Below are 22,311 nucleotides of genomic sequence, written 5' to 3'. Positions count from 1 at the left end.
TCCTTCCCTCCCTCCCTCCCTAGGTGCCAAGAGAATTGCTTAGCTCCAGGTCACAAAGACTTATCCATATATTTTCTTCTAAGAGCTTTTTAATTTTATAACTTACATCTAGGTTTCTTATCTATGTTGAGTAAATTTTTGTGCGTGGTGTGAGATAGGGGATTCAATTCCATTGTTTTGCTTATGCATATCTAGTTGTTCCAGCACGATTTGTTGAAGTGGCTATTCATCCTTCTGTTTACTTGTTTTGGCACCATTGTTGATATACAATACATAAGTGTAATGGTTTATTTTTGGACTCTCGATTCCACTCTATTGATGTGCATTTCATGTGTATGTCAGTATCACATGTGTTTTTTGTTATAGCTTTGTAGCAATGTTTGGATTTGTGATGTTTGAGTCCTTCAACTTATTCTTTTTGAGATTATTTTGGCTATGTGAGGCCCCTTGTATTTACATATGAATTTTAGAATCAGCTTGTAAATTTCTACAAAGAAGTCAACTAAGATTCTAGTAAAGATTATGTTAAATCTGTAGATCAAATTTGCAGGTTATTTTACCAATATTTATTCTTCCTAGTCATGAGTATAAGATATCTTTCAATTTATTTATATTACCTTTAATTTTATTTCAGTAGTATTTTGTAGTCAGAGTACATGCCTACACTTTTAATAAAAAATTATTTCCTAAGAATTTTATTATTTTTAATGCTATTTTAAATGGAAATGTTTTCTCAATTTTATTTTCAGATTGCTTATTGCTAGAGCATAGAAATAGAATAGACTTTGTACATTGATCTTATATCCTGTAATCTTACTTAACTAAGTTATTAGTTCTTATAGTTTTTTAGTGTATTCCTTATGATATGCAAGATCATGTCATCTATGAATAGTGATAGCTTTATTTCTTTATTTCCAGTATGGATGCCTTTTATTTTTTTTCTTGCCTACTTGCCTTGTCTGGAATCTCCAGTACAATGATGAAAATAAGTGGCAAGAGCCATGTCTTATTTCTGGTTGTAGGGGGAGAAAGCATTCAGTTTTTCATTATTAAGCAGGATGTTAGCTGTGGGCTTTATTTAAAAAGGTCTTTTATTTTTCTCTATTTCTAGTTTATGGAGTATTTTTAATCATGAAAGAATTTTCGATTTTGTCAAGTGATTTTTCTGCATTTATGTGTTATTCTATTTTTTTAAAATGGTCTTTTTTTTTTTTTTTCTTATTAGTGTGGCACATTACATTCACTGATTTTTGGATGTAAAATCAACTTCATTTTCCTGGGATAAACTTCACTTGGTCATGGTAGATAATCCTTTCATATTTTGCTAGATTTGCTTTGCAAATATTTTGTTGAGGATTTCTGCATATATATTCACAAGAAATATTGGTCTGCAGTTTTCTTTCCTTGTGATATCTTTGATTTTGGTAAAAGGGTAATACTGGCCTCATAGAATTAATTGTGAACTGTTTCTTCTTTTTTTTTTTGCAGGAGTTTGTGAAGAACTGGTATTATCTTCCTATAAATGTTTGATAAAATTTATTGGTGAAGCCATCTGGGCCTGGGCTTTTCTTGATGGGAAGTTTTAAAATTACTAATTTAATCTCTTTAATTATTATGAGTCTATTCAGTTTTTCTATTTCTTATTGGTTCCATTTTGGTAATTTATGTCTTTCTAGGAATTTGTCCATTTTATCTAAGTTATCTAATTTGTTGACATACAGTTGTTCATAGTATTCCCTTGTAATCCTTTTTATTTCAGTAAAGTTGGTAGTGATGTCCCTTCTTTCATTTCTGACTTAAACTGATGTTTTAAAATATTAGGAAACTTGAATGATTCTTTACCATAGTGATGTAGAGAGCAGTCCTTAAAAAGCCTTTGTTATTATACTTGTGTATGATATTCATGATATTGATGAGTAACTGACAAGAATAGAAATATACATGCTAGATTAAATATTTATGTAGTCAGATATTTGTGTATGTGTATAAAACATACAGACATTCTTTCTCCCAACTGCACTTATGTTTATATAATCGAGTATGATATCAATGACAATTTTTAGGTTGTGCTGTTGGTGTAGGATTGGTATCTTTTCAAGTCAAGGATTATTTATATAAAGACAGGTGAAGAATTCAGTATTGAATATATCACACTGACTGCCTCCAAGAATATATCAATTTTTAGAAATATGTTTCTAGTTGGATATAAGGAGCTAATTTTATTAATTTATACTACTTTGCAAATTAATATATTTGTTGACAAAATAAATTAAAGACTGCATAAAATATGTTCAAATACTGTAGTATTCAGTCATGTTTTCCAAACACAGACTTAGAAAAAAATCCAGTTTTATTTACTTAATGTAAGTTTTATTTTTGCCAGATGCCCTTTATTTTGCATGTGTAAAAAGGCACAATCTAACAAGTACAGGTGTTAAGATTAAAATGATCGAATTAGTATTGTTTCCATTTTATATTTGAAAAAGTGTGACTTTGTATCATTAAACAGCTAAAAGATACAAGACCTAAGCAAACAAATGAAAAGATAAACATATTAACTTTTCCCAGTTCCCTGTCAAAGAACATCATGTACTCATAGCCATATTTTTAATAGTCATAGAATTAAAGTTCCATACAAAGGCACTTCAAAAAGTTCATGGAAAGATTTGTATTATCATACGGTAAATACATGTAGTTTAAATGTGCAATTAATAAAATTTTGACAAATCTTCTACACCCAAGTACTTACCACCACAATCAAGATATACATTTCTATCACCCTGGGGGATTTCCTTGTAGCCCCCTACCTATCACCTCCCTGCTTACCCCTAGTTCCAGCGGAATACCGATCTACTTTTTTCTTTTTTAATCACTAGATTTGAGATATTGGCAAACATTTTCTCTTAAGGGCTGTAGTAAATATTTTAGACTTTGTGGGCCATATAGTCTGTGTTGCACCTGCTCCATTTTACATTTCTAGCATGGAAGCAGCCGTGTATAATACCTAAACAAATGAATGAAGCTATTTTTCAATAAAACTTCTTTATGTACACTGAAATTTGAATTTCACACACTTGTTACATGTTATGAAATTTTTTTTCATTTTTTCCAACCATTACAAATTTTGTAAACCTGCTGTAATCTCAGGGCTATACAAAAGCGTAAGGCAAACTGGATTTGGCTTGTGGGCTGTAGTTTGATGATCCTTGTTGGAGATTGTTATTTCTAAAGTTTTGCATAAATGGAATCACATACAGTCATGTGTCATGTAATGACATTTTGGTCAAGGAGAAACGGCATATATATGGTGGTGGTCCCATAAGATTATAATGGAAAAGAAATGATGAATATTTGAGGTGAGGGATATGATAATTAGCCTGACTTGATCATTGCACCTTGTACACATGTACCCAAATATCACAATGTACCCCATAAGTATGTACAATTGTTCTGTGTCAATTAAGAAAAAATAAGTTTATAAAATGAAAAAAGAAAGGCATGCAGATTAGGAAAAAAAATACATTATAATGGAGCTAAAAACTTCTTACTGGCTAGTGATATTTGACATTGAAATGTATGTATGTATGTAAGTAATTTCATAGACTGTCACATTCCTCATGTGTTTGTAGTGATGCTGGTGTAAATACACCTACTGTTCTGCCATATGTTTACTGGATCTAATATTTTTAGATATGTTTAGATACACAGATTTACCCTTGTGTTACACAGTTGCCTTCAGTATTCAGTATAGTAACATGCTGTAAAGGTTTGTCCTAGGTTTGTAGCCTAGAAGCAACAGGCTATACCACGTAGTATAGGTGTGTAGTAGGCTATAACGTCTAGGTTTGTGTAAGTATACTCTATAATGTTCACACAACAAAATAGCGACACATTTCTCAGAATGTATCCATGTCGTTAAGTGATGACTATAGTTAGAACTTTTGTTTTTGTATTCTTTCACTCAGCATTTTTTATTGTATGTATCAGCAATTTGTTCTTTTTTTTTATTTCTGAGTAGTATTCCATTGTATGGATATACCAAAATTTGTTTATCCCATCACCTGTAGATGGACACTTGGTTTGTTTCCAGTTTTTAGTATATAGCATATGACTACCGAGCATATTTATGTACAAGAGTATGTGTACACGTCTTGCATTTCTCTTGGGTAGATACCATGGAGTGGGTAGTATCATAATGTTTAACTTCTTTTGGTTAAATGTCTTAGTGCTGGGTAGTATCATAAGTGTATGTTTAACTTCATAAGAAATTGTCAGACTTTTAAAAAGCTATTTATTGTACCATTGCATATTTCTATCAGCAATTTATGAGTGTTTCAAATAATTGTCAACACAGTATTGTTGGTCTTTTAAATTTTAACCATCATAATATGTGTTAGTGGTTCAAAATTCAGTTTGGCTGGTGGCCAAGGACATTATGTATCTTTTCATGTTTATTAGCTAGTGGTATATCTTTTTTGTTTGTGTGTGTTAAGTATCTGTTCAGGTATTTGCCACATTTATTTTATTGAGTTATTTTTCTTCCTATTGAATTTTAAGAGATCTTTTAGTATTCAGGGTAGAAGATCTCCATCAGATACATGAATTACTAATATTTCTCCCATCTTCTGATTTGCCTTTTCATTTTATTAACTGTCTTATGAAAGACAGACATTTTAAAGCTTGATGAATTACAATGTGTGATGTTTTCTTTGATGGTTTATGCTTTCTGCATCACATCTATGAAATCTTTGCCTATTCCTAAGATACTATATTTTTTCTTTGTTTTTTCTTCCCCCCAGAGGCTGTATAGTGCTCTTACATGTAAGTCTGTGATTCATTTTGAGTTAATTTTTGTGTAATAATGTGAGGTTATGGTGGTACTGGTTTCTTTTTTTCCATACAGATATCCAGTTGTTCCAGCACCCTTTGTTAAAAAGACAATTCTTTTCTCATTGAATTACCTTAGCTCATTTGTGGAAAACTAAATTAGCTGAATATGTGTGGTTTGTTTCTGTCCTCTTTATTCTGGTACATTGATCTCTCTTTGGGCTTATTGCATTACCAACCTCTCTTGATTGCTGTAGTTTTAAAGCAAGTCTTGAAATTAGGGCTTTTAAGTCCTCTATCTTTGTCTTTTTTTTTTTCCTTTTTGTCTTTTTTACTGACCGGTAACGGGATCGCAACCCTCGGTGTTGCGCCCACACCGCGCTCAGCCAGTGAGCAGGAACTGGTCTCCACATGGGATCTGAACCCTCGGCGGGAGCGCCGCCGCACTCCTAAGCGGCTCACTCTCCAATGCGCCACTGGGCCGGCCCCTTTGTCTTTCTTTTTAAAAGTTTTTTTTGTTGTTGTTGTTCTCCTATTTTGAGATCTTTGTACTTCACTATAAGTTTTAGAAGCAGCCTGCCAGTCTCTACAAAGAAGCCAGCTGGAATTTGTTTGGGATTTCATTAAATTGATAGAGAAATTTGGGGAGAATTGATAACTTATTAATATATAATCATCCAATTCATGTACATGATATATATCTATTTATTTAGAATTTTAAACACATCTGTCAGTAGCATTTTGTATTTGTCAGTGTAGAGGTCTTGCTCATATTTTGTTAAACTTCTCTAAAAATTTTATGACTTGTTGCTAACAGATGGCATTAATGTTTAGTGTCAATTTCTAGTTGCTTGTTATTACTATCAATTAATGTGACTTTAAAAATTTAATGTAATCCAGGAAACACAAAATTAATCATTATGAAATGTATAATTCAGTGGCATTTAGGATATTCACAGTGTTGTGCAGCTACCCACCCCCTGAATGAACTTCCCAACTTTTTCATCACTCCAAAAGAAAACTTTGTATCCATTAAACAACCCATCCCCTGGCAACCACAAATTTGCTTTCTGACTCTATGCCTTTACCTACTTTGGATATCTCCTTTACATGTAATTATATGTGAATTTTTGTCTGGCTTCTTTTACTCAGCACAATGTTTTTGAGGTTCAACAATGTACCATTTATCAGTTCTTCATTTCTTTTTATTAATGAATAGAATTCCATTGTATGGATATTTTGTTTATCATTCATCAGTTGATAGATCTTTGGATTGCTTTCATTTTTGGCTATTGTGAATAAGGCTGGTTGGTAACCAGTATCACTACTATAAATGAGCTTCATGAACTATGATATATAGTACCATCATTATCATTATTTTTAAAGAAATTCTATATTCATTGTTAATTTATAGTTTTATTGTGTGATTACAGAGTGTTGTTTGTAATATTACTACTTTGTGCAATGTACTGATGTTTTCTTGTGACTTAATATATGATTACCATTTGTAAATATCTCATGTGTAATTGGGAAGAAAGTGTATTATTTAGTATTAGTATTAGGGTGTAAGTTTGATATCTATTCATTACATCTATCTTATTGATTATTTTCTTTAGGTCTTTTATATTTTTTCATATTTGATATCTACTTGACCTGTTTTATGCTAAGAGTGGTATGCTAAAGTCTACTTATATCTTCTATTTTTAAAGGCTGTATAGTATTTCATTGTGTGTGTGTGTGTGTGTGTGTGTGTATTTCACATTTTCTTTATCAATTCATCCAGTGATGGACACCCAAGTTGCTTCTATATCTTAGCTATTGTCAATAATACTGCAGTGAACATGGAAGGGCAGATACCTCTTCAGTATACTGATTTTTTTTCCTTTGGAGATATATCCAGAAGTGAGATTGCTAGGTTATATGGTAATTCTGTTTTTAATTTTCTGAGGAACCTCCATACTGTTTTCCATAATGGCTGTACTAATTTACATTTCCACCAAGATTGCACAACAATGGTGCCCTTTTCTGTGTTCCCTCACCAATACTTATCTTTCACTTTTTTGATAATATCTCAGTTTGATTTTAATTTGCATTTTCCTGATGATTAATGATGATGAATGTTTTTAAAAATATGTCTGTTGGCTTTTTATATGCCTTCTTTTGAGAAATATTTATTTAGGCTCTTTTCCCATTTTAAAAATTGGGTTGTATTTTATCTTGCTGTTGAGTTGTTTGAGTTTCTTATGTATTTTGGATATTAGCCTCTTATCAGATGTGTGGTTTGCAAATATTTTCTTCCTATTCATAGGTTGTCTCTTTGCTCTATTAAGTGTTTCATAAGTGTTTCAAAAAGCTTCTGTCCAGAAGCTTTTTCATTTGACTCAATTTCATTTATTTTTGGTTTTGCTATGTTTTGGGGTCACATCTAGGAAATCTTTGCTCAGACCCATGTCTTAGAACATTTCCCTTATGTTTTACTCTAGTAGTGTTATGGTTTCAGGTCTTAGGTTGAAATCCTCAATGAAACTTGAGTTGATTTTTGTATATATGGTATGAAATAAGGGTCCAATTTCATTCCTGTGCATGTGGATATGCAGTTTTTCCATCACCATTTATTGAAGAGATTGTCTTTTCTTTTTTGTGAGTCTTTGCCACTTTTGTTGAAAATTAGTTGACTGTAAATGCATGGGTTTATTTCTAGGCTCTATGTCCTGGTCCATTAGTGTCCTTTTATGCCAGTGTTTTGATTGCTATAGTTTTGATTACTATAGTTTTGTAGCATATTTTGAGATCAACTAGTGTGATGCTTTCAGTGTTGTTCTTTTTGTTCAAGATTGCTTTGGCTATTAGGGATCTTTTGTAGTTCCATACAAATTTTAGGATTGTGTTTTTTATTTCTGTGGAAAATGTCATTAGGATTTTGATAGGAATTGCACTTTGGGTAGTATAGACATGCTAACAATATTAATTATTTTAATCCATAAACAAAGGATATTTTCCAGTTATTTGTGTCATTCCTTTCCTCAATGTTTTATAGCTTCAGTATACAGATATTTCACCTCCTTGGTTAAATTTACTCCTTTTTTATGTTATTGTGAATGAGGTTGATTCCAATTTTTTTTTAGATACTTTGTTGTTAGTATAGAGAAACAATACTGATTTTTGTATTTTGATTTTGTATTTTGAAACTTTACTGAATTTATTTATCAGTCTAACAATTTTTTGGTGGAGTGTTAGGGTTTTCTATGTCAAGCATGTTATCGGCAAATAGAAACAACTTTCTTCTTTTCTTATTTTGATTCCTTTTATTTCTTTTTCTTGTTCAGTTGCTCTAGCTAGAACCTCTAGTACTATGTTGAACAGAAGTGGTGAGAGTGGGCATCCTTGTCTCGTTCCTTATCTTAGAGGAAAAGCTTTAAATTTGCCACTGATGTGTATGGTGTTGGCTGTGGGCTTTTCATACATGGCCTTTATTTGTGAGGAACATTCCTTTTACACTTAGTTTGTTGAGAATTTTTATCCTGAAAGGATGTAATCAGTTCTCAGTCTTTTGGCTAAGACGAAGTGTTTCATGAAAGATGTTGAATTTGGTCAAATGCTTTTTCTGCATCTGTTGAGATGATCATACAGTTTTTGTTCATATTCTGTTAATATGGTGTATCACACTTATTGATTTGCACATGATGAATTATCTCTGCATCCCTGCAGTAAATTTCACTTGACCATGGTCAATGATCCTTAGGATGTGCTGCTGAATTTGGTTTGCTAGTATTTTGTTGAGAATATTGCATCTATGTTCATAAGGGGTATTGCCCTGTACTTTTATTCTCTTGTAGTATCTTTTTCTGTCTTTCGTGTAAGGGTAATGCTGGCTTCATAAAATGAGTTTAGATGTATTTCCTCTTCAATTTTTTGGAAGAGCTTGAGAAGGATTGGTATTAATTTTTACAGTGTTCGATATAATTCTCCTGTGAAGCCATCTGGTCCTGGGATTTTCTTTGTGATTGATGATTTTTTTTTTTTTTTTTGGTAGTCGTGGGCTGTGATTTCTTTTTGTTTATTTTTCATGTATCTACTAGAGGTTTTTTCTTTGTGGTTACCGTAAGACTTACATGAAACATTTTATACTTATAACTGTCTATTTTAATCTGATCACAACTTAGCTATGACTGCATACTAAAACTTTATACTTTAGCTTTACTTCCCCACACATTTTATGTTGTTGATGTCACAATTTACATGTTTTATATATTTTGTATCCTAGTGTACGCATCTGTGGTGGCCAGCCTGAAGCCTGGATCCATAGGGATACTCCAGTGCTGGGTTAGCGAGAGCCTTAGTCTGTGCGGGTAGGCCTGGTGCTGGGATGGTCTGGTGCCCGGGTCCATAGGGATGGGTCTGGATCCTGAGTCCACAGGGGCAGCCTGGCACTGGGGCAGGCCTGGAGCCTGAGTTAGAACGGTCTGGCCATGATTTTGTTGCCAGCTGGGTGGGTCTGGAGCTTGTATTCATGGGGGTTGGCTTGGAGCCTGGTTCCATAGGTGCTAGCTTGGTGCCTGGGGTGTGGGGACTGGCCTGGAACTGGGGTTTGCAGGTGCCACCCTGGCACTGGGAGGGCTTGAAGGATGGTTTTGCAGCTGCCAGTTTGGCCTGGGACAGGTTTGGAGGCTGGGGCCATGGGGATTTTCCTGTAGCCTAGGGTGGGTTTGAAGGCTGGGGATGTGGATCTGTTCTGAAGCCTAGTGCTGCAATGGCTCCCTAGCACTGGGGCAGGCTTGGAACCTGTGGGAGCTGACCTGGTTCTGGACAGACCTGGACTCTGATACTATGGTGGCCAGCCTAGAGTCTGGGGTTATAGGGGCAGACCTGACACTGGTCTTACTGGGTCAGACCCAGGGCTGGGGTGCACTGCAAAATTGAGTGCTCACTTCACTCTCCTTTCCCCACTTAGGGGGTATCTCTCAGTGTTTTTCTGCCGGGGCTTGGGGTGAGGTAGGATGTTGATAATGTTAAACTAACTTTCCTACCCTCTTCAATGTGCTTTTTCTTGTCTCTGTGCTACAACCAAGTGCTGCATTCTTTCGCCTGGATTCCTTTAGCTCTTGTGAAGGTATTTTCATGCATGGATAGTCTTTCAAATTGATATTTCTGTGAGGGGATGAGGACTAGAAAGTTCTGTTCTGCCATCTTGCTGACCAGCACTCTCCCAGAGTTTTGTTTTGCTTTATTTTTAAATCCAGATGTATGTTTTTTTTTGGTGAAATTTTATTTGTTTGTTATTAATTTTTGATTTCATTGCATTGTGGTCAGGGCTAATTGTATGATACTATTTTTTGGAATTTGTTTCAGCTAACTTCATTTGCTAATGGAAAGTTAAATGTTGTAAGTGATTTATGGTTTTTAATACAATACATATGCTGGTTTTTAATACAATATGTATGCTGGTTTTTAAATACAAGGAATTGATGAACACAAAATTTAGGTTGTAGTTATTTCTGGTAGGGGAAAGGCAGTGAGATAGATTAAGGGACCAGCACATAGACTGATACAAGTGGTAGAATTAGGATTCTGACTTTTAAGTTATGTGGTTACATTAGCGTTGTATAAATTACTAACAGTTTTATAAACAGAAAATATGTGTGCAATTTAAAATGACCACCGTAACCTTTTGCTTTCACAAAAATAATAAGCAACATTTGCTTTGTTTTTTCCAGAATTTTTTTGCTAATAAATATGTGATTGGTATGATGCACAAACAAGACTAGTGGGGTGTAATCAAAACATAATTTTTTCTCAGTCATTGTCTCTTTAAAAAGTGTTTAGTGGGATACATTTTTCCCTTGATCTTATATGAAATCCCAGACTCTTAGTTAATATAAGGAACTCTAAAGAATTTAAATTGCAAACACATGCTTAAATAATTAACATTGCCCAGTTCAGATAAAAATCAAAACTCTGAGCCTACTTTAAAGCCACATTTTCTTTCTTCCTCTATTCTGGATGCTCTCTTTTTCTATACTTAGAGTATTCCTCCTTTCCTGGCTTGGTACCTGTTTTTGATCTTTCTAAGGGACAGAAGAAAATTGCACAGTCTTATGTGGGAAGTATAGTTGTCATCTGAAGTTAAGGTTCTGTATGCGAGAGTTGTACAACTACTTATTCAGCTGTCTGTGTGGGATCTTTTTAGGCTTGGCCTATCCACTTGCAGTTCTCATGATGAGAGGACACGTAGTTTCTTCCTGCATTGACAACGTTTCCTTCAGCTCCTTTAGTTGAAGCCCCCTGATGCTTCCAGGCAGTCCTCTTGGTCAGAATTTTAAGCAGCTCCAGGCTAGCTTGAGGAAACATACATTCTTTTTCTAGACATCAGTGTAAGTTCTAATACTTCCCCAAAGTAGCCTATTTATCTGTCTTGCCACCTCAGTTCAATAGCCACAGCTATTCACACCTTGATAATTCAGACTCCCTTCTTTTATGCCACCTAGATTCCAGGTGACTCCCATCAAGTAAAAGGACAGGCAACCGCTCCCTTGGGAGGCAGAAGACTGGATTCATAGTACTGAAATGGCTTTTTCTGATAATACTAACCAAATCTCCCTTTTACTCTTTTTGACTCTTATATTGACCCCCATCTGGTTCAAATATTCCTAGATGAGAGCCTCCAACTATTGTTCTAGTCTGTTCCTTTGAAAATATTCATATCGATCTGGTACTTCACTTTGATATACAAGACCTATTTTATTTTGGGGAATCAGTTGAAATGTTAATGTTTATTTGGTTATATTTGTTTGCATTTATTAATTCATTAGTATACATATTAGAGTTGCTATTGGTGTTTTAAGAAAAAAATAATAAACAAGTTGAACTTTGGTAAAATTTGATTCATTAGCTTATATTAATGTGTGATGTGAATCGGGAAAAGACCACATTATTTCATTTTTATTAATAGAATGTTTTAGCCAGCTGGTGGTGTGTAAGAACACAGTTCTCATTAAAGGTTTTTGAAGGGGCTAGTGACATGATCATTTTTGTGTCTTTAATGTGTGTCAATGGATTGAATACTGAAAGTGGAGGGATCCGATAGGTGATTGTATTGGTGTTAGAAAGAAAAAGTGAATGAAAGTACTTGAATAGTGGCTATCAGAATGAAAACGAGTGGTCAGATACAAGAGACATGGTGCATGAGAAATTGGAATCTACAAATTGATTGGATGTTGGGCAATAAATGTGATTCGAGTTTGTGTCCTAAATAATTGGAACACTGCTTATTAAGTAAGGAATGCAACGTTAGAAAATGAGACTTGAGTTCATATGAACCAAATTGATCATGTGTAACTCTTATACAACGGAATGTTTCATTTAGTATTCTGAACAATACAATTGAGAATGATCTCAGAAGCTTGAAAGGATGATTGTAGGGTGAATAAATATACATACCTTTTTACACAAGTTGTAACTATATTTTTGTTACTGTTAGCAGTAGTCATAATATTAGAAGTAATAGCTGCATTTATTGAGTGCTTGATATGTGTTAGATATTTTAAATTACATTGTCTCATTTAGTTCTCACATCAGTCCTGAGAGGTAGTACTATTATTCTCTCTTTTTTTTTTCTTTTTGTCTTTTTTGAGACTGGCCACACCGCGCTCAGCCATTGAGCGCTGTGAGCGCACTGGTCATCCCTATATAGGATCCGAACCCCCGGCGGGAACGCTGCAGCGCTCCCAGTGCCGCACTCTCCCAAGCGCGCCACGGGCTTGGCCCTATTATTCTCTTTTTGTAGGTGAAACTAACCTAGAGAGGTTAATTGTTTAAGGTCACATTTTTAGTGATTGTCAATGTACATTTGAAGCTAAGCTGTTTGACTCTAAAGCTCTTGCTCTAACTCTTTAAAACTAATTTCATTAAGTAGATGTACTAAATTAAAAGTAGAAAGAGGCCCAAGAAGAATTATAGAAATACTCGGATCTGTAGCAGACTTCAGGATACTCACAAAGACTTTGAAGATCTTCACAAAGTTTTCAAATAAGTGAATTTACTTTCCTTTAATTAAAAATAACTTAAGACATATGGTAACTTTAGTTTTTGGATGGCAAGTGGAAATAGCACAATATAAAAATAAAGTAATAATAATACCTTCCCTGAAATGTGATGTGCATGTTTGTGATGTACAACATTCAATATCATTTTGGTTTCGACTTACAGCTTGTACATGCAGTGGCCATGCAAATATTTGTCATCTGCACACAGGAAAATGTTTCTGCACAACTAAAGGAATAAAAGGTGATCAATGTCAATTGTAAGTAAAAATGATTTTTTTTGGAACTTTTGTATATTGAATTTGTGCTATAGAACTAATTTTTATAGATTTTACTTTTTAAGTTTAGTGTTGTGCTAGTTAAGCATCTGATATTATAAGCTTGGATCTGATCAATTCTCTTCAAAAGTTAAACTAAACCATTTAAAACGGCAATTTTGTGGAGGCTTTAAAACAGAGCCTACAGAGCATGTTTATCTTCTGTATTTCTAAAGAAATAAGCATTTTTATTTTTTCTGGAAAACATATCCTATGTATCAAATTTGCATTGTTGTTTTTATGATTTTCCTTCATATCATACCAAATCCAATGTTTCTGTGTCTTTCTTTCTTTCCAACCTTTCATTATTAATTCTAATGATTATAGCCCTTTAAGCTGATTCCTTATATTCATCTTCCTCTTCTACTCTCACAATTTGCAACTATAATAACTTTATAATTATAGGAAATATTTAATAACGAATTCTTCAAAACTGTAGTTATTTAAACATATATATCTAAAGAAGTCTGTTAACCATGGAAAATGATCCTTTTGTTTATTTTTATTTAAAACAAATATGTTATTTGTTGTAGAATTATCATAAATATTTCAAGTTTGACAATCATGTCTTTGACTAGCCACCTAAGTATCACAGGTTTTCAAGTTTAGAGAAGGTGAGCACACCAGTTTTTATTTCTTTTTGATAGTCTTTAAAGTTAAAAAATGAGATTGAAGCATAAGATCTTAGGAGAATTCCTATTAAGGAATGACATTTTGGTCTTAAAACCAATGGAATTAAATTGGAATCTTATGCTGTAAAACAGAAGAACACCTCCAATATTTTGCAACATTAAAGCTTTGTGGCCTGTGGATTTGCACATGGCCTCACACTTAGAAGGGCATCACACTTGGCTTAATGTTCTGTATTGTCATCTTGTAATTCTTAATAATTCTTTAACAAAAATCCTACATTTTCATTTTGCACTATCCTTCCCCACTCCCCCAAATTATGTAGCAGGTCCTGGTTATAAGCAATGTTGTTTCTCTTGATTAACTTTTATGTTGGTTGGATAACAGAATGCAGCAATGAAAATTTTTTCTATAGACTATAGTGGCAGTATTATAGACAAAATTAAATATGAGATTCTATCATGATCATAAATACTGACAATTTTTTTACTGTAGTTTAGCATAAATGATATAACCATATATCCATTCATAATAATTACCTCTTGTGTAATGCAATATTTCAGTAACATTTTTGTTTTTCAGATGAGAGAAAGCAGTATTTTGATTCATTTAATTCACAAGCTTATAAGATTAGATAATACAGAGTTACAAAGTTTGGCATATGTATGAAATATTAGAAGATAAATGATATTGTTCCAAATGATGAAAGTATGTTTTGACCTCATTCTTATTTATGGTTTTTTAAAAAGAGGGAAAAAATGGAACACAGGCATACTTTGTTTTATTGCACTTTAAGCTGGTGGAAGAGAATGGCAGCCACAGGGGGCAGGGTATCAGTAGTGCAGTTAAAATATTTATTTAAACAGGCACCAAATTATTAATCTTTCCACAGTAATGACAGTTCCCAATCTGGCCTTGGCCCAAGACATAGTTGATACTCAAAGATGGTAATTTTAAAAAATGAATTTAATAGGAATATGAACTATAATATAAATATGTAATGAATGGTGTGGTATTTTCTAAGAAAATTATTTACTTTTGAGGAATATGATACAGACTTTAAAGAAAACACAACATATTTTTGTAAAATTTCTCAATTTTACAATGCAAAAGTGACAAATGTTTGCATTTTGTAAAATATAATGTCTCTCAATTAAATTCATTTGCAATGCAATAATGTAAAGATGTTCAGTAGCATTTAGTTTTTCTTTCTTCAGCCTTCCAACTATCTTTGTGATGGAAACCAGTGTTCCCCAATGTGAAATAAGGAGAGAGAGTATTAAAATAGGTGAAAAAAGTGTTGATAAAATGTTGTCACAGATGCTTATGATGAATCTTGCCAACTCTCTTGGCTCATATGGTTTCACAAAAGCAACTGTGAACAGTTTCCTGCACTTGCCAGTATCCTGCATCAAGACCTCTTTGTTCTTCTGTTAGTTCCAAAGCTACTCATTTTTATCCAGGTTTAACCAGGAAGTGTGAGACAGTTAATGCCGATATGGGTAATCCTCAGCTAATGTGGAGTGGGAGTTTATCCTGCTTTTCCCACTTTGTCACTAATGGTTCTTGAGATCACTGCCCATGGAAAATACCAACACCAAAATTTTTATCTCAGCATCTGCTATTGAGGTAGTCCCAACTGAGTCAGTTGCTACTGAAAGTGGCTCTAGATAACAGATTCTCAGTATGAGATTTTATAGTGGATGACTTAACAGATGGCAATAAACATGACGATGCTGATAGTAAGTGGGATAGTGATTATCGTGGCGTGCTATAGTGTGGTAGTTATTGAGAATCTTTACTGTGGTTGATTGGGATAAAGTATAGCTTGAAGGAGAAGCATTAGTTTATGTAGCAACTTTAACACTTGAAAAGTATGAGGGATAATAATTATAAAGTTTGTGAACTTGGGTGGCTTTTGTTATCTGCCATGAAGACTTGACGAAGGAGACTTACATCAATTCAGAGCATACTGTGAACCTCAGAAGGCCTTCATGATAGCATTTGAAGTCCCTCATCTTCTGTAGCCAGAAGGAAGAGTATGTTGAAAATCATGCCCAGAATTTAATAATAGGGTTGGCTGACAGCAATGAAACTGAACCCTCAGCCATGACAGTCCTTCCATACCAAAGTCACTGCCTGATGGCAAGAAGTGGGACTTTGAGAGGGCAGTGGGGATACCTGTGAGTATGACGTCAGAATCTTGAATCCCCAGATGCCCCTGAATACTCTTAAATGGAAGAATAGTCCTCTGTCTTATGGTAGAGTACAGCAGCTTCACTTTCCCTGGAATGATGCGAAGATTTCACCTGAGGCTTATACTTTATAAAAAGATGTGTGTCCCCCTCCAGAGAACCCCCTGCCTTTGTTTATTGTATCCAGACCAGTAAGAAGTGTCAGGTCTCAGCATAGCATGAGTGAGAAAACAGTCTTTGCTACAAGAAGAGATAGCTTACTTATTGTAAAAGTTGCCAGGTCTGCCATGCATAGGTAGGATTTAGGAGTACATACTTAACAGTGGACTATGAGGATGTTGGACAAGGGGACATGGAATATAAGACTGTAGAAGGGAGAAGTTATTGATATGGGATCACTCTTCCGTGATTCAGAATTTGATGAAGATACTCAGAGTTGCTGATGGTTCTTTAAAATGTGGACATGACGATTGTCTCTAGTAATTGAGGTAGGGAGATGCTGGAACTATCTGGGGAAGTTTTCAGCAGGGGTCAGAAAGCTAGTATTGGCATGCGTGCATTACATAATATCACATAGCCCATTAACTGACTATATTTCATTAGCTGTCTTCCAGACATTTCCTTCACTAGATCAATGGAGATTACAATAGTAAGGGGCAACTTCGGAGTCCTTGTGAAACTCAGTGGTGGCTATTCTCTATAGGCCATAATAGACAGTAGAAGGAGTTGTCAGGGACCTGGTCTCCCTGATGTCAATGGGCATATCAGGATTTCAGAATAGTAGATGCAAGGTGGTGGCATTTAACTCTTAAATGTAAATGTAATTACCTTAATAGCCAGCAATGCACAATTGCCAGCAGGGGATCTTGGTTGGCAAAGATTTGTAGTAATGACTAAGAGAGTTCTAAGGGATGAGATAAATGGGCAGCCAACCAGATTATTACTTGATTTATATCTCCAGAGGGGAAAAAACAAACAGTGAGCAGAAAGTTGATATCAGCTGCCAGTGGAAAATTGTGATTTTTTCATTCTGTGTGTGGATATGATCTGGATCTCTGATTCCCAGAGCTCATCAATCCAAGTAGAGCCTGGATTTCTTTAAGGAAGCATGCATACTACCTCATCGGTATACACAATAAATATCCTGCCACTCTTTCTCCCATGGGACCTGAGGCCACTTTTCAAGGGCTATTGGATAATGCATTTGAAATATCTAAAATAACATGAATTTATTCACTTTAAAATCTGTTTAGCCCTGTTACTATGTATCTTAAGGAGTGATATTAATATTTGAGAAGATACCACTGAGAAATTTTATCTTAACATTCATTGCATGTGAAAAACAAAAATGAAAAGAAAACAAAAAGCATGTTTCTGCATCAACCCACCAAATAGACCTTGTCTAATCTACTTTTAATTATCAGAAAATATCTAATTTCTAACAGAAATCAATAAAGTGTTCTTATGTCTTATACATAGCAAATATGAAACAAAGTGTTTGACTGGGCAAAGGAAGATATCAGTATATTAGGTTAGTAGTTTTTGATGGACATGGAATAGCACTCTCTGAAATGTTATGGATTTTTATAATTAATTATCTTTAAAAATTGGGGAGTGCTACTGGCATTTAGAGAATAAATAGTCATAGCCCCTTATTACAATGGGAACTTTTGGAGATTGGGTAATAAATGGAATCTTGGTCCAAATCTGTTTCACTGAGTACAGTGTGTCTACAATCTCATTCTGTGATCATTTTCCTGTCCCTAAGCACATAATTGAAATGGATGTACAGGCTTACCTCAGAGATATTGCAGGTTTAGCTCCAGACCACTGCAATAAAGCAAATATTGCAATAAAGCAAGTCACAGAAATTTTTTGGTTTCCCAGTGCATATAAAAGTCATGTTTACACTATACTGTAGTCTGTTAAGTATGCAATAACATTATGCCCAAAAAAATGTATTTACCTTAATTAAAAAATACTTTATTATTAAAAATGCTAGTGATCATCTGAGCTTTCCGTGAGTCAATCTTTTTGCTGGGAGGGTCTTGTCTCAAAATGGATGGCTGCTGACTGAACAGGGTGATAGTTGCTGAAGGCTGTATTGGCTGTGACAATTTTTCAAAATAAGACAACAAGGAAGTTTGCTGCATTGATTGACTCTTCCTTTCACAAAAGATTTCTCCTTAGCATGAGATACTGTTTGATAGCATTTTGCTCACATTAGATCTTTTTCAAAATTGGGGTCAATTCTCTCAAACCCTGCTGCTATGCTGTCAACTAAGTTTTGATGTAGTACTCTAAATCCTTTCTTATCATTTCAACAAAGCTCACATAATGTGCAGCAGGAGTAGATTCCATCTCAGGAAACCACTTTCTTTGTTCATCCATAAGAAGTGGCTCCTCAACAGTTAAAGTTTTATCATGAGATTGCAGCAATTCAGTCACATCTTCACACTCCACTTCTAATTCTAGTTCTCTTGTTATTTTCATCACTTCCACAGATACTTCCTCCACTGAAGTCTTGAACCCCTCAAGGTCATCCATGAGGTTGGAATCAACTTCCTCCAACCCCTTATTAATGTTATTATTTTGACCTGCTCTATGAATCATGAATGTTCTTATTGGCATCAGGAATGGTGAATTCTTTCCAGAAGGTTTTCAGTTTACTTTGCCCAGATCCATCAAAGGAATCACTATCTGTGGCTGTGGTGTAATGTAAGAAAATATATTCTTTAATGTAAGAAAATATGCTGTAATGTAAGAAATACATTCCTTACAAAATATATTTCTGAAATATTAAAACTTGAAAGTCAAAATTGCCTCTGATCCCTGGGCTGCAGAATGGATTTTGTGTTAGCTAGTGTGAAAACAAAATTAATCTTTTTCTATATCTTTATCAGAGCTCTTGGGTAACTAGGTGCATTGTCAATGGGCAGCAATATGTTGAAAGAAGAATTTTTTTCTGAGCAGTAGATTTCAACACTAGACCTAAAATATTCAGTAAACCATGCTGTAAATAGATGTGCCATCATCCTGGCTTTGTTGTTTCATTTGTCAAGCACAGGCAGAGTAGATTTAACATAATTCTTAGGGGCCCTACGATTTTCAGAATGATAAAAGAGCACTGGCTTCAACTTAAAGTCACCAGCTGCATTAACCCCTAAAAAGGGAGTCAGCCTGTCCTTTGAAGTTATGAAGCCAGGCATTGATTTTTCTTCTCTAGTTATGAAAGTCCTCGATGGCATCTTCTTCCAATATAAAGCTATTTCATCCACCTTCAGTGACCTCAGCTAGATCTTCTGGATTAACTAGCTTTAGCTTCTTATATCAGCACTTGCTGCTTCACCTTGCACTTTTATGTTATGAAGACAGCTTCTTTCCTTAAACCTCATGAACCAACCTCCGCTAGCTTCAAACTTTTCTTCTGCAGCTTCCTCCCCTCTCTTAGAATTCATAGAATTGAGGAGACTTAGGGCCTTGCTCTAAATTAATCTTTGGCATATGGAAATGTTGTAGCTATTCAGACCACTAAAAACATTCTCCATATTATCAATAAGGCTGTTTCATTCACTTTCTTATCATTTGTGCATTCACTGGAGTAGCACTTTTAATTGCCTTCACAAACTTTTCTTTTACATTCACAACTTGGCTAACTGTTTGGTGCAAGAAGCCTAGTTTTCAGCCTATCTCATCTCAGCTTTTGACATGCTTTCCTTATTAAGCTTAATCATTTCCACCTTTTGATTTACAGTGAGAGACATGCAACTCTTCCTTTCACTTGAACACTTAGAGGTCATTGTAAGGTTATTAATTGGCCTACTTTCAATATTGTTGTCAGGAAATAGGGGGGCCCAAGAACAGGGAGAGACACAGAGGAATGGCCAGTTGGCATAGCAATCAGAACACACACTCCATTCATCAAATTTGCTGTCTTATATGGGCATGGTTTGTGGCACTCAAAATAATTTTACAATAGTAACATCAAAGATCACTGATTACAGATCACTGTATCACATATAATAATAATAATCAAGTTTGAAATATTGCAAGAATTACCAAAATGTAACACAAACAAGAATGAGCACATGCTGTTGGAAAAATGGTGCCAATAGACATACTCGATGAAGAGTTGCCACAAACCTTCAATTTATAAAATATGCATCATGTGTGAAGGGCAGTAAGGTGAAGTTCAATAAAACAACATATGCCTGTATGGAGCAGCTGTAAGAACCCTCATACTGACTTCCTTACCTGCTGCGAGAGCCATTAAGGTAGAAGAGGCCAAGAGGAGGAAGCCCCTGAAAATACTTCCACTCACTCTGGACCCAGTCAATGTAAATCAGAGTTAGATACCATAGAAATACAGAGAATCATTAGAAATTATTATGAACAAGTTTTTGCCAACAAATTTGAGATTTGGAGGAAATGGGCAAATTTCTGGACACATACAAACTACCAAGACTGAACCAAGAAGACATAGAAAACATCAATAGACCAATATTGAGCAATGAGATTGAAGCAGCAATCAGCAGTCTCCCAACAAATAAAAGCCCAGGACTGGATGGCTTTACTGCTAAATTCTATGAAACCTTTAAAGAAGAGTTAATACCAATCCTTTTCAAACTATTCCAAAAAATTGAAACAGAGGCCATCCTCCCAAACTCATTCAATGAGGCCAGCATCACTCTGATACCAAAACTAGACAAAGATACAACAACAACAACAAAAAGAAAACCATAAGCCAATATCCTTGATAAACATGGATGAAAAAATCCCCAACAAAATATTAGCAAACAGAATAAAACAACACATCAAAAAGGTTATATATCATGATCAGGTGGAATTCATCCCAGTGATGCAAGGATGGTTCAACATATACAAATCAATAAAGGTGATGCTCCACATGAACAAAATTAAGGACAAAAGCCAAATGATTATCTCGAGGACACAGAAAAAGAAGCATATGACAAAATTCAGCATCCCTTCATGATAAAGACACAGTAAATTAGGTATGAGGGAAGTATATCAACACAATGGAAGCCATATATGACAAACCCACTGCCAGTATCATTTTGAATGCAGAATAGCTGAAGGTTTTCCTTTAATAACAGGAACAAGACAAGGATGCCCACTTCTCCATTCCTATTTTGATATAGCATTGGAAGTACTGACCAGAGGAATGAGGCAAGAGAAAGAAAAGGCGTCCATATGGGAAAAGATGAAGTCAAACTGTTCCTGTGTGCCAGTGACATGATCTGATATACAGAAAAACCTAAGGACTCTGCCAAAAAACTCCTAGAGCTGATAAATTCAGTAAAGTTGTGGGATACAATATCAATGTACAGAAATTTATTGCATTTTTATACTCCAACAACGATCAAGCAGAAAAAGAAATCAGGAAGGCAAGCCCATTTATAACAGCTACCCCCAAAATAAAATACCTAGGAATAAATTTAACCAAGAAGGTGAATGGTCTTTACAACAAGAACTACAAATCACTGCTGAAAGAAATTAGGGCCGGCCTGGTGGCACACTGTAGAGTGCGCCGCTTGGGAGCGTGGCGGCGCTCCCACTGAGGGTTCGGATCCCATGTGGAGACTGGTTCCCACTCACTGGCTGAGCACGGTGCGGGTGCGATCCCATTACCGGTCAGTAAAAAAAGACAAAAAGGAAAAAAAAAAAAAAAGAAATTAAAGAAGACACAAAAAGATGGAAGGACATTCTATGTTCATTGATTGAAAGAATTAACATTGTGAAAATGTCCATACTACCCAAAGCAAACTGCAGATTAAATGCAATCCCCATCAAAATAACAATGACATTCTTCACAGAAATAGAAAAAGCAACCTTAATATTCATATGGAGGAACAAAAGACCCATAATAGCAAAGCAACCCAGAGCAAAAAAAAAAAAAAAAAACCCAGCTGGAAGCTCTACATTACCTGACTTCAAATTATACTACAAAGCTATAATAACCAAAACAGCATGGTACTGGCATAAAAACAAACACACACATCAGTGGAGCAGAACCAAACCAGAAATAAATCCACCTTCTTACAGCCGACTGATCTTTGATGAAGGCACCAAGGACCATACATTGGGGAAAGGACAGTCTTTTCCATAAGTGTTGAGAAAATTGATTATCCATATGTAGAAGAATGAAATTAGACCCATACCTCTTGCCATATACCCAAATCAATTCAAACTATTTTAAAGACTGGAGTATAAGACCTGAAACTATAAAACTCCTAGAAGAAAACATAGGGGAAACACTTCAGGGTGTAGGACTGGGCAAAGGCT

General features: G+C 34.9%; 1 protein-coding gene across 1 annotated transcript in view; it reads left to right on the top strand.

Moving 5' to 3' along the window:
* The window catches only part of ATRNL1 (attractin-like 1), a 293,585-nt gene that overhangs the window by 200,417 nt on the left and 70,857 nt on the right, over positions 1 to 22,311 (top strand). The window contains exon 19 of the mRNA XM_008578422.1: positions 13,033 to 13,126. Coding sequence (XP_008576644.1) covers positions 13,033 to 13,126 — 94 coding nt within the window. The remainder of the gene's footprint in view (positions 1 to 13,032; positions 13,127 to 22,311) is intronic.

This window comes from Galeopterus variegatus, unplaced genomic scaffold (genome assembly GCF_000696425.1).
Source record: "Galeopterus variegatus unplaced genomic scaffold, G_variegatus-3.0.2 Scaffold1679, whole genome shotgun sequence".
In the NCBI taxonomy this organism is placed as follows: Eukaryota; Metazoa; Chordata; class Mammalia; order Dermoptera; family Cynocephalidae; genus Galeopterus; species Galeopterus variegatus.
This window is presented reverse-complemented; position numbering and strand designations above follow the sequence as displayed.